Here is a 15,095-nt window from a genome sequence, read left to right as displayed (position 1 = left end):
CTTGTGTTTTAGGCACGCTTGCTTTTTTGTTGTTGTATTTTTGTGTTTGTGGTAGTGAATGATTTATGTTAAACAAATCCAAGCCTACCTTCACGCTGTCGTCCGGAGCCGTCTTTTGCGTTGGAAGAACAACCCCGCAGCAAGCTGCGACCCCCCGTTGTGACAATTTGCTGTACAGATTTACTTTACAAAAGAGAAGTGTGAGCTACATTTCTTGTTGCCTTATTTGTATTTGAAATTATTAAATGATTTATATCATTATTTGGCACAGGAGGGGATAGAAAGAGAACAAAAAAAGAAGACAGAAGGGGAAATTGTGGGGACAAGAGAAAAAGACAACAACAACAACAAACACAACAATAACAATAACAACTACAACAACAACAGAACAGCATCAGCAAATACGATATGTAAAGATATGATACGAAAAGTGAAGCAGTTAGTGAAACAAATATTAATAACACAGAAATGGCAATGAACATTATTGCACTACAAAGGGAGCAATACAATAACCAATAGAAATAGCACTATTGATAATGAATAATAACAATAATTACCTCTATTATCAATAATACAACATCTGACAACAGAACAATTACACAAAACTACTCGGCAAAGAATCTGGGTATTATCTTTGACCCAACTCTCTCATTTGAGTCCCACATTAAGAGTGTTCCTAAAACAGCATTCTTTCATCTCCGTAATATTGCAAAAATGTGTCGCATTTTGTCCACCACCGTTGTTGAGATCATTATTCATGTGTTCGTTACGTCTCGTCTCGATTACTGTAACGTATTATTTTCGGGTCTACCTATGTCTAGCATTAAAAGATTATAGTTAGTACAAAATGCGGCTGCTTTTGACAAGGACCAGAAAGTTTTAACATATTAGACATATACTGGCTCACATGCATTGGCTTCTTGTGCACTTAAGATTCGACTTCAAGGTTTTACTACTTAGGTATAAAATACTAAACGGTGTAGCTCCATCTTATCTTGCTGACTGTATTGTACAATATGTCTGAGCCAGAAAATACAAAGAACTCCGGCTTAATAGTGATTTCCACAGCCCAAAAAAGGTCTGCGGGCTACAGAGCGTTTTCTATTCGGGCTCCAATACTCTGGAATGCTTTACCTATAACAGTTAGAGATGAAACCTCGGTAGAAGCATCTAAGTCCCATCTTAATCTTACTCATTTGTATACTCTAGCCTTTAAATAGACCCCTTTTGAGACCAGTTGATCTGCTGTCTCTCTTTTCTGCTCTTCCCCCCTCTCCTGCGCGGAGAGGTTATCAGATGGCCACGGATCACTTTCCATGTAGGAGGCGCTAGATGTTCCAAGTCGGGACCCGGGGTGGACCACTCCTCTGCATCAGTTGGTGATGTCTCTGAGCTGCCGACTTGTCGACATGCAAGAGGACCCCCTGCTGGTCTCACTATAGACTGGACTTTCATGTTATTAACCTTATCCACTCGGCATCCATTGCACCGGTCACCCGGGGGGGCTTGGCTATAGTTACCTGTGACCCTGAACAGGATAGGCAGTAGAACATGCATAAATGAATGAATGTTAATTGTCAAAGGGATTTCACCAAAATAATCTGTAAAGCCCCTGGTAATAAGTAATAAATCACTGGTGGCTGCATACTTTTTGAATTACTACTAGCTAATCAGTAAAATATGTTAACTGATTGAGCCGATCCCATCTGATAGTGGCCATCCCCTCTCAATCACAGGGCTGACACATTTTTACTCACATTCACACACCCAGGCAATTTGGATTCTTCCATTTGCAGCGGATGGAAGCACAGGCAATATATCCCGTTCTCTTTCTGGTCCGACCATGTAAGATATGACCCATTAATACACATGCATGTAACAACAGGATAACGTTATGTTACAAAAGAGGTGTTTGGAAAAGCTTATGATTTCACTCAACCATAGCATCCTTTTTAAAATTGTTTCGTTCTTGAGGTTTTGTACAACAGGCATGCACAATTGACAAGAACCGTGATTGGCAGCCATCAACACCAGTTACGTCATTCGGAACTCCATTTTTTAACTTAAAATTGTGACAAATGCAGAATTTTCGTTGTGAAATCTGTTGTCCTAAACCACTGCTGGAAACATACATTACAGTAGCTGCTGGTGGTGTTTTTATATGTTCTATTCTTAATTGGTCATACAATCCACAAAAATGATGGAATTACCAGACATGGAGTATGTTCATTCAGTTGCTTAATCAAAAAAAAATCCTAAATATTAAATAAATGCGATCAAATGTCCGCTTACAATGGAGCTTATGGGAGGCTCTCTATTCCGCCAACAAAGCCCTTAAAAAAACATCCGATTGAGGATTTATATACATGATGTATACAGTGGTGGTCAAAAGTTACACTTGTAAAGAACATAATGTCATGGGTGTCTTGAGTTTCCAATAATTTCCACAACTCTTATTTTTTTGTGACAGAGTGATTGGAGCACATACTTGGTCGCAAAAAACATTCATGAAGTTTGGTTCTTTTATGAATTTATTATGGAACTACTGAAAATGTGACCAAATCTGCTAGGTCAAAAGTATACATACAGCAATGTTAATATTTGGTTACATGTCCCTTGGCAAGTTTCACTGCAATAAGGCGCTTTTGGTAGCCATCCACAAGCTTCTGGCAAGCTTCTGGTTGAATTTTTGACCAATTCTCTTGATAAAATTGGTGCAGTTCAGCTAAATTTGTTGGTTTTCTGACATGGACTTGTTTCTTCAGCATTGTCCACATGTTCTCAATAGGGTTTAAGTCAGGACTTTGAGAAGGCCATTCTAAAACCTTAATTCTAGCCTGATTTAGCCCTTCCTTTACCACTTTTGACGTGTGTTTGAGGTCATTGTCATGTTGGAACACCCAACTGTCCCCAAGACCCAACCCCTGGTTGGGTCTGATTTTAGGTTGTCCTGAAGAATTTGGAGGTAATCCTTCTTTTTCATTGTCCCATTTACTCTCTGTAAAGTTTTTTCGTGTCATTCTCGCTATTTCTGAGTCCTAAATGGCTGTCAAAGGGTACCAACTTGTCGGAATACGTTCTCAGACTTTTTCTGTCCAGGCGAGATGCATGAATTGTGATCTACAATAAACTTCCATAGAGCAAGGAAGCGAGGAAACACTTCGCCGGTCATGTCTTTCATCATGATTGTGAGCAATTGGCAAAAATCCCTGAAAAGTGCAGTACCCCATTAAAGCCAGAAAGTTTCCATTAGAAATGGCTATAGTTTCGTATCATGTCTTTTTTGTAATTTTTTTTAACAAAATTAAACAACTTAAAAAACATCTTTCAAGTGTGCTGATTTTATATTTTTTGGGGTTTGTGCTGTGCAAAACATAATTTTTGCCTGTTGGCACATGTTTTTATGTATTTTAGATCTCCATAAGTGCCAAAAATGTGGATTCATACCATGGCGGCTTTGTCGTGACAATTAATAACAATAACAACGAGCTATTTGAAATTTTCCCTGATTTGTGACATATGCCAAATTGTGACGTCAGCGAATATCTCCATATATGGTAAATATTTACCAGATGACACATGCGTGAGTCCACCATTTTTATTCATCTAGCTGTGTTTGTAGTCCAAACAAAAAATATGTCCATGGTGTGATGATCAAAAATGCTGTTATTGGTTTGTTGGTTATTCTATTGCCTAGGCTGACATATCAACTGCAGGAAATGTCAATACTTTTTAGATGTACTTAACTCTCTTTGCTTTGTGGTGTGTAATGTAGCTGTTGTCGCGACACAACATTTTTCTAAACAGCATTGAGACGGCCGACATGAATACATTTTTTCTGGCGCAAAAACCTAAATTCCGGTCTCAAAGGGGAAACACACGAGAAAAAAAAAGTGCCTTTCAAAATAAAAGCACCCAAATGAATGGTGGAAGGACCAAGTGCTGTACAAAATAAATGGATGACAGAGCATTAAGAATTTAAACCATATTAAGAGACAAAGCTAAAGGAGGTGCTTTAATTTCAAGGCTTGGTTTTGTTTGTTCCTCTTCGTTTCCTTTCACTCCCGATCAGATGCTGGCTTGTACATGTAAGGTTGGAAGCTAAAATCTGTTGCTGTTACCAATTTGAACAAAAAAGCTCATTTATGTTTTGATTACTGTAACATATTATTTTCGGGTCTCCCTCTGTCTAGCATTAAAAGATTACAGTTGGTACAAAATGCGGCTGCTAGACTTTTGACAAGAACAAGAAAGTTTGATCATATTACGCCTATACTGGCTCACCTGCACTGGCTTCCTTTGTACTTAAGATGTGACTTTAAGGTTTTTATACTTACTTATAAAATACTAAACGGTCTAGCTCCATCCTATCTTGCTGATTGTATTGTACCATATGTCCCGGCCAGAAAGCTGCTTTCTAAGAACTAAGGCTTATTAGTGGTTATCAGCAGGGCCGGCCCGTGGCATAGGCCGTATAGGCAAATGCTAAGGGCGCCGTCCATCAGGGGGCGCCACGCCAGTGCCACAAATGTTGGAGAAAAAAAAAGAAAAAAAGTTGGTACTATTATTTCTAAATACAAAAAATAATCCCACGTTAATTAAAATGCAAAGTAAAGCCTATTTAATAGAAATATTATTTGTTACAACATTACGCCCCCCCCCCCCCCCCCCCTCCCCCCGCACGGTGCGCCCCCTCCCTTCCCGTATCATGACTCTTTTTGGACATCACCACATCAAAAAATCAACACAAGATGCCAAAACTGTCAGGTGCCCAGGGAAGAAAAAAGAGAAAAGAAGAGGAGGAGAAACGAGAAAAGACAGAGGTAGCAGGTAGGTAACGTTAGCCTACATGAAATTATTTGTCTGTTACAGAATGTGATAGTAACCTGGCTTTTTAGCATTAAGCTAATGTTACATGATTCGGCAATTGCTAATCAATAAATAGCTAGTTCTGTTTTAACGTCGGGTTAATATTGTGGAGGGGGCTAAATTGTTATGGAAAATAATAATGTAACGTTAGGTAATTACAGTACTCCCACCTTACATTCCTCAGGGACATTTCTCTCTTTCTTTAGTTTATTTCGAACATGAACACACTTACATCATAATACATCACACAATTTCATATAATTTCATTTTACATCATGCCCGAAAAGGAGTTGGAAGAAGCAAAGTTTATTTAATCCTACCCCTTTCCCACTTCAAAGCGTTTACAAATATATAGAATCATTTACTGACCTTTTTATATAATAAAATACCATCTATGAATTAGTATACAACAGTTTTGTAATATGTAATTAATTAATTAATTCAGTCATTATTAACATACTGAGATGAAGAATATCTTATTTTCAATAAGGTTGAAAGTATTTCTCATAATTCTTCTTCTTTGTACTCTGTAAGCACTATTATTTTGAACAACTTCTTAAACTGGATCATATCAGTACAATTTTTAACTTCTTTACTTAATCCATTCCATAATTTAATTCCACATACTGATATGCTAAAAGTTCCAAGTGTTGTACATGCATATAAATGTTTGTATTAGATCTTTTAAGCAGGTGTTTTTTATTTACATTGTTATTGCCTTCTGGTTAGCTAATGTTTGCCATGCAGGTAATAGTCACTTTTTCACCCCTTTATATATTAGGTATAGTTGTAAGTAAAAAAAAAAGGTCAAAGACAAAGCTATTCGGGTTCTTGTGAGTATATACACTTCACTGCCGATGTGGGGGGGCGCCACCTAAAATCTTGCCTAGGGCGCCAGATTGGTTATCAGAGCCCGAAACAAGTCTGTTTGCTATAGAGCGTTTTTTATTTGGGCTCCAAAACTGTTGACAACAGTTAGAGATGCCACCTCAGTAGAAGCATTTAAATCCCATCTAAAAACTTAATTTTTTAGATGGGATTAGATGGGTCTAGAAAGTAAAGGAGCACGTTTATATATTCTCAATATTCAGTGGTTTATTGTTCATAGTTCATATTGTAAATCCCACATTTTATATTTTATGCACATTTTGACAGTCATAGTTCACTAAAGTTTACTTTGTTTTTGTGATCGAAAGCAGAAGCGGGGATGCCGAGCGTGGCTAACAACAAAGCTAAAGGCTAATCCCCATAGAACGCCGCTTCCTTCCATCTTGCTTTCAAACGTCCGCTCCCTGGAGAACAAACTGGACTACCTGAAGCTGGATTTAAATGCAAGACGCGAGATGAGAGACTGTTGCGCCATATTTCTAACAGAAACGTGGCTGAAACCATCCGTTACGGACGAGGCAGTTAGCATCGAGAGGCTAACAGAGAGAGTTAAGTCCCTACTTTTTGTCAAAAATTTTGATGGATCAATTAGGGTGGGGGGCGGTGCCAAAGGTCAAGGGATAACAAAGGGGGCGGGGATAGAGAACAAAGGAAACAAAGGAAATCGACTAAACCTTAAATACACCCTTTTTTAGATCAGTTGACCTGTCGTTTCTCTTTTTCGTTCTGCGCCCCCTCTCCTGCGTGGAGAGGTTATAAGGTGACCACAGATCAGTTTCCATGGAGGACCACTCCTCGGTGCATCAGTTGGTGATGTCAATCACCTGTAGTCTGTGGTTTGTGGGTTGAGTTTTTCTCTGCCCGGATGTGGGTTCAGATCCAGAGAGGCCGTTGTGGTATGAGGCACAAGTGCCTTGAGACACTTGCGATCGAGGGCTATATAAATACATTTTGATTGATTGATTGACTCGAGAGTCAGTTAGAAAACAGCTTGTAGATGGATATGGAAAGCAAAATGTATGCAGCATTTTGACTTAACCCGTTATGTAGACCACAAGGAAGTATTTAAAATGCAGATTAGAAATCACAGCATGACCTCTTTTAAAGGGGAACTGCACTTTTTTTTGTAAATTTGTTTATCTTTCACAATCCTTATGAAAGACATGACAATAGATGTTTTTTTTAATGCATTCTAAACATTAAATAAATGCGATCAAAACTCTGCTTACAATGGATGCTATGGGAGCTGTGCAATTCCGCCTACAAAGCTCTTAAAAAACATCCAAACACCTTAATTGAGGTTTTATATACATGCTGTAAATATATATGCAATATAGTAAGGGGCACATTTATAATAACATTTAATATTTACGTGTTTTGCTCATTTTAAGCTTTTTTTCCTTCATCACTGATTATTACTCACTGCAGACTTTATGAGAGCCAAAAAACATACAAAATATCACTTACTGTACAAGGTCTGCCGACATTAGGATGCCGACTGCTGGGATGTTCATATAATATCATTTAGATGAAAAATGTCTCATAATCCGCATGAAGACATGGGGTGGGGCGTGCGGTGTGGACCAAGTGTCTTTTTGTGTCGTTCTGGCCATTTTCGAGTCCTAAATGGCTGTCAAAGTGTATCAACTTGTTGAAATATCTACTCAGACTCCTTCTGTCCAGTTGAGATGCAGGATTTATGTTCTAGAATAAACTTACAGTGCGCAGGGAAGAGAAGAAGAAGCAGACCACTCGATGATGTAAACATATGGACACACGAAAGTGATCACGTCGCCGCTATAAAAAGTTTGTCTGCGTCACCGCTTAAAATAACAATATTACTAATACTTGGTCAATATTAAAATCACGGAATGTAAATGGAGTATTGTTAAAGTACCAATGATTGTCACACACACACGAGGTGTGACAAAATTATTCTCTGCATTCGACCCATCATCCTTGATCACCCCCTGGGAGGTGAGGGGAGCAGTGGGCAGCAGCGGTGGCCGCGCCCGGGAATCATTTTTGATGATTTAACCCCCAATTCCAACCATTGATGCTGAGTGCCAAGCAGGTTGGCGGTTTATGAATGGTTATTAATTGGATTTTATGAGCAAAATGATGGAGCCCCCATTGGCTTAGCTGTAAGCAGACTTTTATTTACGTTTATTTAATATTTAGAATGCATTCAAAAAATCCATCCTTTTTCATGTCTTTCATAATGATTGCTTAAAAAAAAGTGCAGTTCCTCTTTAAGCCTGCTGCAATTTGCACTTTTAATCTACATTACATATTTTATACCCAATGTGATGTAACCCCAAAACTTTTACTTCAAGAAGCACACACCTATTTTGTCGTAAATGCATTGCACGGACAGCATGTGACCTTTAGAAATAAATTGGAATAACATTTTTCAGAGGTCAGCCTACAGTACACCCACAGTGTACACACAGTTAACCAGGAATAATATGCACACTTCTCACCAAAACGTGGTTATCTGAGCACATTGGACCTATATTTATCCAGTAGGTCATGCTCTTTTAAATGAGCCCAAAATAATTAGATTTAAAAAAATCCTCCGGATCTTGATTCTTTTTTTTTGTCAACTGTTTGTTGATAAATTATTATGCAGTGCAGTGAGATTGTGATTTCAAACCATTAAATTAGCTTGTTTAGTAAAGCATTTCACAATCACAGTGGGTGGGTGGCATGAACCACTCACAGCGGAATTTTCAATTTATTCTCAGCATGTAAACTAACTCATGGGACCTCAGCTATTTTACATATTTTAAGAAGCAGACTCAATACATTAATTAATTAGGTTTTCAATAATTCTGTACTTCTTAAATACTTCCTGACCTTTGCTCTTATCCTGCTGTTCAATTTTATTTGCCCATCTTTTCTTGACATTGGTCAGAAATGTTTTGAAATTGCTTTTTACGTATTGCATTCTCCCCAACTAATTCATCCATTGTTATAATTCTAGTGAAAGTCCAAGACACATTCTACTGAGGGGCGTTTGGAACAAGGACATGGTTGAAATTGGAGTAGAAATGAGAATAATAAAACTTGATTGAAAACTCAGAAATGCAAGATTGTTGTTGGGTTTGATTTTGCTGTGATGACAGTGACAACATATTTCTAACATGTCTATGGATATTTCCATTCATGCCACAAGATCATGGCCTGGGCTTTTGGAATGATTTGTAAAGTTTCTAACTCTAACATAAACTTGTCAGTTATAAAATGTTGTTTGAATGAAATTAGGAATGTTTAAAGGGGAACATTATCACCAGACCTATGTAAGCGTCAATATATACCTTGATGTTGCAGAAAAAAGACCATATATTTTTTTAACCGATTTCCGAACTCTAAATGAATGAATTTTGGCGAATTAAACGCCTTTCTATTATTCGCTCTCACATCGGGAAGAAATCCGCCATTCTCAAACACATTACAAACACTGAGTCAAATCAGCTCTGTTATTTTCCGTTTTTTCGACTGTTTTCCGTACCTTGGAGACATCATGCCTCGTCGGTGTGTTGTCAGAGGGTGTAACAACACGAACAGGGACGGATTCAAGTTGCACCAGTGGCCCAAAGATGCGAAAGTGGCAAGAAATTGGACGTTTGTTCCGCACACTTTACCGACGAAAGCTATGCTCCGACAGAGATGGCAAGAATGTGTGGATATCCTGCAACACTCAAAGCAGATGCATTTCCAACTGGACTGGACAGATCAGCTTTCAGGAAAAGAGAGCGGATGAGGGTATGTCTACAGAATATATTAATTGATGAAAACTGGGCTGTCTGCACTCTCAAAGTGCATGTTGTTGCCAAATGTATTTCATATGCTGTAAACCTAGTTCAAAGTTGTTAGTTTCCTTTAATGCCAAACAAACACATACCAATCGTTGGTTAGAAGGCGATCGCCGAATTCGTCCTCGCTTTCTCCCGTGTCGCTGGCTGTCGTGTCGTTTTCGTCGGTTTCGTTTGCATACGGTTCAAACCGATATGGCTCAATAGCTTCAGTTTCTTCTTCAATTTCGTTTTCGCTACCTGCCTCCACACTACAACCATCCGTTTCAATACATGCGTAATCTGTTGAATCGCTTAAGCCGCTGAAATCCGAGTCTGAATCGGAGCTAATGTCGCTATAGCTTGCTGTTCTAACCGCCATGTTTGTTTGTATTGGCATCACTGTGTGACGTCACAGGAAAATGGACGGGTGTATATAACGATGGTTAAAATCAGGCACTTTGAAGCTTTTTTTAGGGATATTGCGTGATGGGTAAAATTTTGAAAAAAACTTCGAAAAATAAAATAAGCCACTGGGAACTGATTTTTAATGGTTTTAACCCTTCTGAAATTGTGATAATGTTCCCCTTTAACACAATCGACACCACTTTGCAAAAATGTAAAATGTGTCTTTCCTTCTGTTAACGGAAAACCCAGCATGGAATACTTCACTGTTCACTCAACACAGACGTCATAACATCATCAGAGCTCCATGTATTCACAAACAGCGCCAATATTTGGCAACCAGGATGAGATGATAGAAAGGGTTCAATATAACCATTCTATTTGTGGCAGCATTGGACAAAATTATGTTTCACTTTTACATCTCCATCCATCCATCCATTTTCTACCGCTTATTCCCTTCGGGTCGTGGGGGGTGCTGGAGCCTATCTCAGCTACAATCGGGCGGAAGGCGGGGTACACCCTGGACAAGTCGCCACCTCATTGCAGGGCCAACACAGATAGACACAATCAAATTCACATACTAGGGCCAATTTAATGTTGCCAATCAACCTATCCCCAGGTGCATGTCTTTGGAGGTGGGAGGAAGCCGGAGTACCCGGAGGGAACCCACGCAGTCACGGGGAGGACATGCAAACTCCACACAGAAAGATCCCGAGGCCGGGATTGAACTCACGACTACGGGACCTTCGTATTGTGAGGCAGACGCACTAACCCTTCTTCCACCGTGCTGCCCACTTTTACATCTCATAGCGCATAATTGCAAATATTAGCTCATTTGGAATTTGATGCCTGCAACATGTTTCAAAAAAGCTGGCACAAGTGGCAAAAAAGACTGAGAAAGTTAAGGAATGCTCATCAAACACTTATTTGGAACATCACACAGGTGAACAGGCTAATTAGGAACAGGTGGGTGCCATGATTGGGTATAAAAGCAGCTTCCATAAAATGCTCAGTTATTCACAAACAAGGATGGGGCGAGAATCACCACTTTGTGAACAAATGCGTGAGCAAATTGTCCAACAGTTTAAGAACAACATTTCTCAATGAGCGATTGCAAGGAATTTAGGGATTTCACCATATACAGTCCGTAATATCATCAAAAGGTTCAGAGAATCTGGAGAAAGCGATGATATTACGGACCTTCGATCCCTCAGGCGGTACTGCTTGAAAAACCGACAGCAGTGTGTAAAGGATATCACCACATGGGCTCAGGAACACTTCAGAAAACCCCTTTTAGTAACTACAATATGTCGCTACATCTGTAAGTGCAATTGAAAACTCTCCTATGCAAAGCCGAAGCCATTTATCAACATCACCCAGAAACGCCGCCAGCTTAGCTGGGCCCGAGATCTTCTAAGATGGACTGATGCAAAGTGGAAAAGTGTTCACATTTCAAATTGTTTTTGGAAACTGTGGACGTTGTGTCCTCCGGACTAAAGAGGAAAACAACCATCCGGATTGTTATAGGCGCAAAGTTCAAAAGCCAGCATCAGTGATGGTATGGGGGTGTATTAGTGCCCAAGGTATAGGTAATTTACACATCTGTGAAGGCACTATTAATGCTGAAAGGTACATACAGGTTTTGGAGCAACATATGTTGCCATCCAAACGACGTTATCATGGACGCCCCTGCTTATTTCAGCAAGACAATGCCAAGCCGTGTGTTACAACAGCGTGGCTTCATAGTAAAAGAGTGCGAGTACTAAACTGGCCTGCCTGTAGTCCAGACCTGTCTCCCATTGAAAATGTGTGGCACATTATGAAGCGTAAAATACGACAACGGAGACCCCGGACTGTTGAACAACTTAAGCTGTACATCAAGCAAGAATGGGAAAGAATTCCACCTGAAAAGCTTAAAAAATTGGTGTCCTCAGTTCCCAAACGTTTACTGAGTGATGTTAAAAGGAAAGGCCATGCAACACAGTGGTAAAAATGCCCCTGTGCCAACTTTTTTCCAATGTATTGCTGCCATTAAATTCTAAGTTAATGATTATTTGCAAAAAAAAACAAGTTTCTTAGTTCAAACATTAAATATATTGTCTTTGCAGTCTATTCTGTTATGATCCGCTGCTCGGATCATAGTTTGTTTGTTTTCTAGTCACATGTGTTTTCAGCACCTTGAGTTTTTGTTTGTTTCAGTTGCCATGACGGCAGATTGCTTACACCTGCCTCTGGTTAGTGTCCGGGATGCCCACCTGTTGCCTGGGCGCTAATCAGAGGGCTATTTAGTCTTTGCCCTGGCCTCACTCGGTCTGGCTTCCTAGTTTGTTTTACACAACTGATGACGACGTTTATTTCTTGTTCTTTAGCTGCTAGTTTTCATGCTAGGCTATTTTGGCTTGCTAGCTCCCACGCTAGTCCTTTTGTTTTTGCCTTTTGTGCTATGTGCATGTCTTTTGTTTGTTCCCCGTACGATTTATATTTTCAATAAATAATTTTCCTACCTGCAAGCTGTGTCCGAAGCCGTCTGCATCCTTGGGAGAACAACACCCGCATCACGATGCGACCCCGTCGTTACATATTCAATTGAATATAAGTTGAAAAGGATTTGCAAATTATTGTATTCTGTATTCTGGTTTTGGCTTTTGTATTATTAACGATTGAACAAACACATTATTGGTGAAACTAAGACATAATTATGTAAATATTGTGGGCTTTCTGATCATTGAGTGCACCATCTACCGTGCTTACAATGATGGATAGATAGGAGTGTATGCATGCAAGAGGGAATTGGTTTACAATCACATCATCTGCATATGTTCTCCCATCTTTAAAAAGTCAAAAGTTTTTTCTATACAAAATGTTGGAGACTTTACAAGTGACATGCTGCATGCAAAAACCTTATGACGGTTTTTACATTTTAGAAAAAAGTAGTTTTAACCAAATTAGGAATGATGATGTTTAATGATAATGGTAATTACTGGCTGATAAAGGAACAACAAAGCTTTCCCTATTAGCCATGAAACATTAGGTGTCCACACATACATAGAAGTATAGATTATTTTTTTTTTAGCAATGTTATAATGACCATCATCTTGGGTCCTGCTAAAATGGATTGTTAACTTGACCCCACAATCAAATGTATTAGTAACATCATGCAAGCAGAAGTAGAGACAAACTCCACAGGAGTTGCATGTGTTGTACCTGTGAGAGTCCAGCAGCTCTCTGGGTCTGATGATGGCCTTGATTAGCGCGTCTGGCCGCACCAACTTCTGGGGAGATGTCTTAGGGCTGGAATCCGATTCTCCACTCTCTTCATCCCCCATGGCTTTGACGTAGCTGCTGCTCCGCATTCGACGACATGGAATCTCGTCATCTTTCCCGTCGCCGGGATAACCTTCCCATTCATCCTGGGGCACCTAGGGAAGGGCATTTCATTGTTAGTTTATGTTTATAGTCACACATTCAATGCCCTTAGTCAAGTATTTTTGCTGACTAACCAGTGGACATTTAGCGCTTTCCAGGTTTCTTCCATCAGTCCAGTAGCATTTTTGACCCTTCTAGGCCACCGTAAATTATTGGTAATAGAAACACAAAAGAGAATCATTGGTGGGAAGTCAATGCGTTTGTTGCAACTTTCACCACATTTTTGAGTGATTCAATATCAGATTTAGAGGTGAAAGTTTATTTTTAATTTCAACAAGGAAATGGCACGGAATCGGTGGAATGGCCTTACTACTGTAAACACCAGTGACGTGCAGTCAGGGGAGGCAGGTGAGGCGGGGCCTCACGTGCCATCATGGAAAGAAAAAAATGTAAAAAGAAAAAAAAAAAAATTAAATTGTTATATGTATCCAGTGATTATACTATAAAGTTATTTTCAGCAGCCAGTTGAGGCACGTCACTGAGTTGAGCCTCACAACGGATTGCGCAATGACTCGGTAACTGCTGGCCTGCTGTGCAGTGAGACCGTATTGCTATATGAATTATATTATACATTTCCATAGTTTAGTTAGCTGAGGTATATAATGTACAGTGTATTTTGTCAACAACTGTATGTGTGTAACGTATTTCTTGTGCTTAGCAATCATAAAACGGCTGCGAAGACGCACTGGCTGAGGCTCGCAGTAATCCCGCCTCCTGGTGGTAGAGGGCGCTTGTGATCCCAGAGATCATTCTTGCGACTGCACGGCTGCAGAAGAAGCGATAACAAGCAGCAACAGTTAGCAGCAATCGTTTATTTTTTCCTCTTACCTGGACTATTAACATGGAGGATTACATATCTAAAATAAAACAGTTTTCTTAACTGGACTTTCAATCGAAGCAGGAGGTAATACTTAAAGGAAGATCTCCATCGAGACAGAGAGACTTTTAAAACTGAAGAAAGATAAGGAAGACTTCTATAAACAAGTTATCAATGCTTTTGTTCAAAAGGAGCTGCGCATGGACTTCATTTATAAGTAAAGGTAAGACCATAATAATGTTTTTTTTTAAATTAAATGTGTTTTTTTGTGTGCTACAGTTTGTATGTGTAAAGTTAAAGTTAAGTTAAAGTACCAATGATTGTCACACACACTAGGTGTGGTGAAATTTGTCCTCTGCATTTGACCCATCCCCTTGCTCACCCACTTGGAGGTGAGGGGAGCAGTGGGCAGCAGCGGCGCCGTGCCCGGGAATCATTTTTGGTGATTTAACCCCCAATTCCAACCCTTGATGCTGAGTGCCAAGCAGGGAAGAATGCTGGTATGAGCTTTTAAACATAACCCGTTAACTGCTGCCAATCAAATGGTGATTAAGATACTCTTTAGGGTTCATATGTTTGTAAATCTGACTGTGATGAAGTCAGTGCCTCACCAGTCATGAATCTCACCGCACGTCACTGGTAAACACACAACTTGCATTACAATTTCTGTTAATGGGCCGGGCACACACCCTTTTATTCAGGCTTTCTACTGATCATTTTAAACTCTTATGTTTTTGTTTGGTTATTTTCTACTCCATGTATTTATATCATTATTACTAGCATTCTCTTGATTTTATGTTTTTTTTTTAAAATCAACTTTTATTAACTAAAATCTATTATTTATATTTTATTTTTACATATATTTTATCATATGTTTCATACAATTTTTTTAG

General features: G+C 39.3%; 1 protein-coding gene across 1 annotated transcript in view; it reads right to left on the bottom strand.

Moving 5' to 3' along the window:
• Positions 1–15,095, bottom strand: part of dlgap2a (discs, large (Drosophila) homolog-associated protein 2a) — a 394,976-nt gene that overhangs the window by 126,456 nt on the left and 253,425 nt on the right. The window contains exon 3 of the mRNA XM_061968624.2: positions 13,164–13,378. Within this exon, the coding sequence (XP_061824608.1) occupies positions 13,164–13,378 (215 nt within the window). The remainder of the gene's footprint in view (positions 1–13,163; positions 13,379–15,095) is intronic.

The sequence above is a fragment of the Nerophis lumbriciformis genome, linkage group LG08 (assembly GCF_033978685.3).
Source record: "Nerophis lumbriciformis linkage group LG08, RoL_Nlum_v2.1, whole genome shotgun sequence".
NCBI classification, from domain to species: domain Eukaryota; kingdom Metazoa; phylum Chordata; class Actinopteri; order Syngnathiformes; family Syngnathidae; genus Nerophis; species Nerophis lumbriciformis.
The sequence above is the reverse complement of the archived record's forward strand: the minus strand, read 5'-3'. Positions and strand labels throughout refer to the sequence as shown.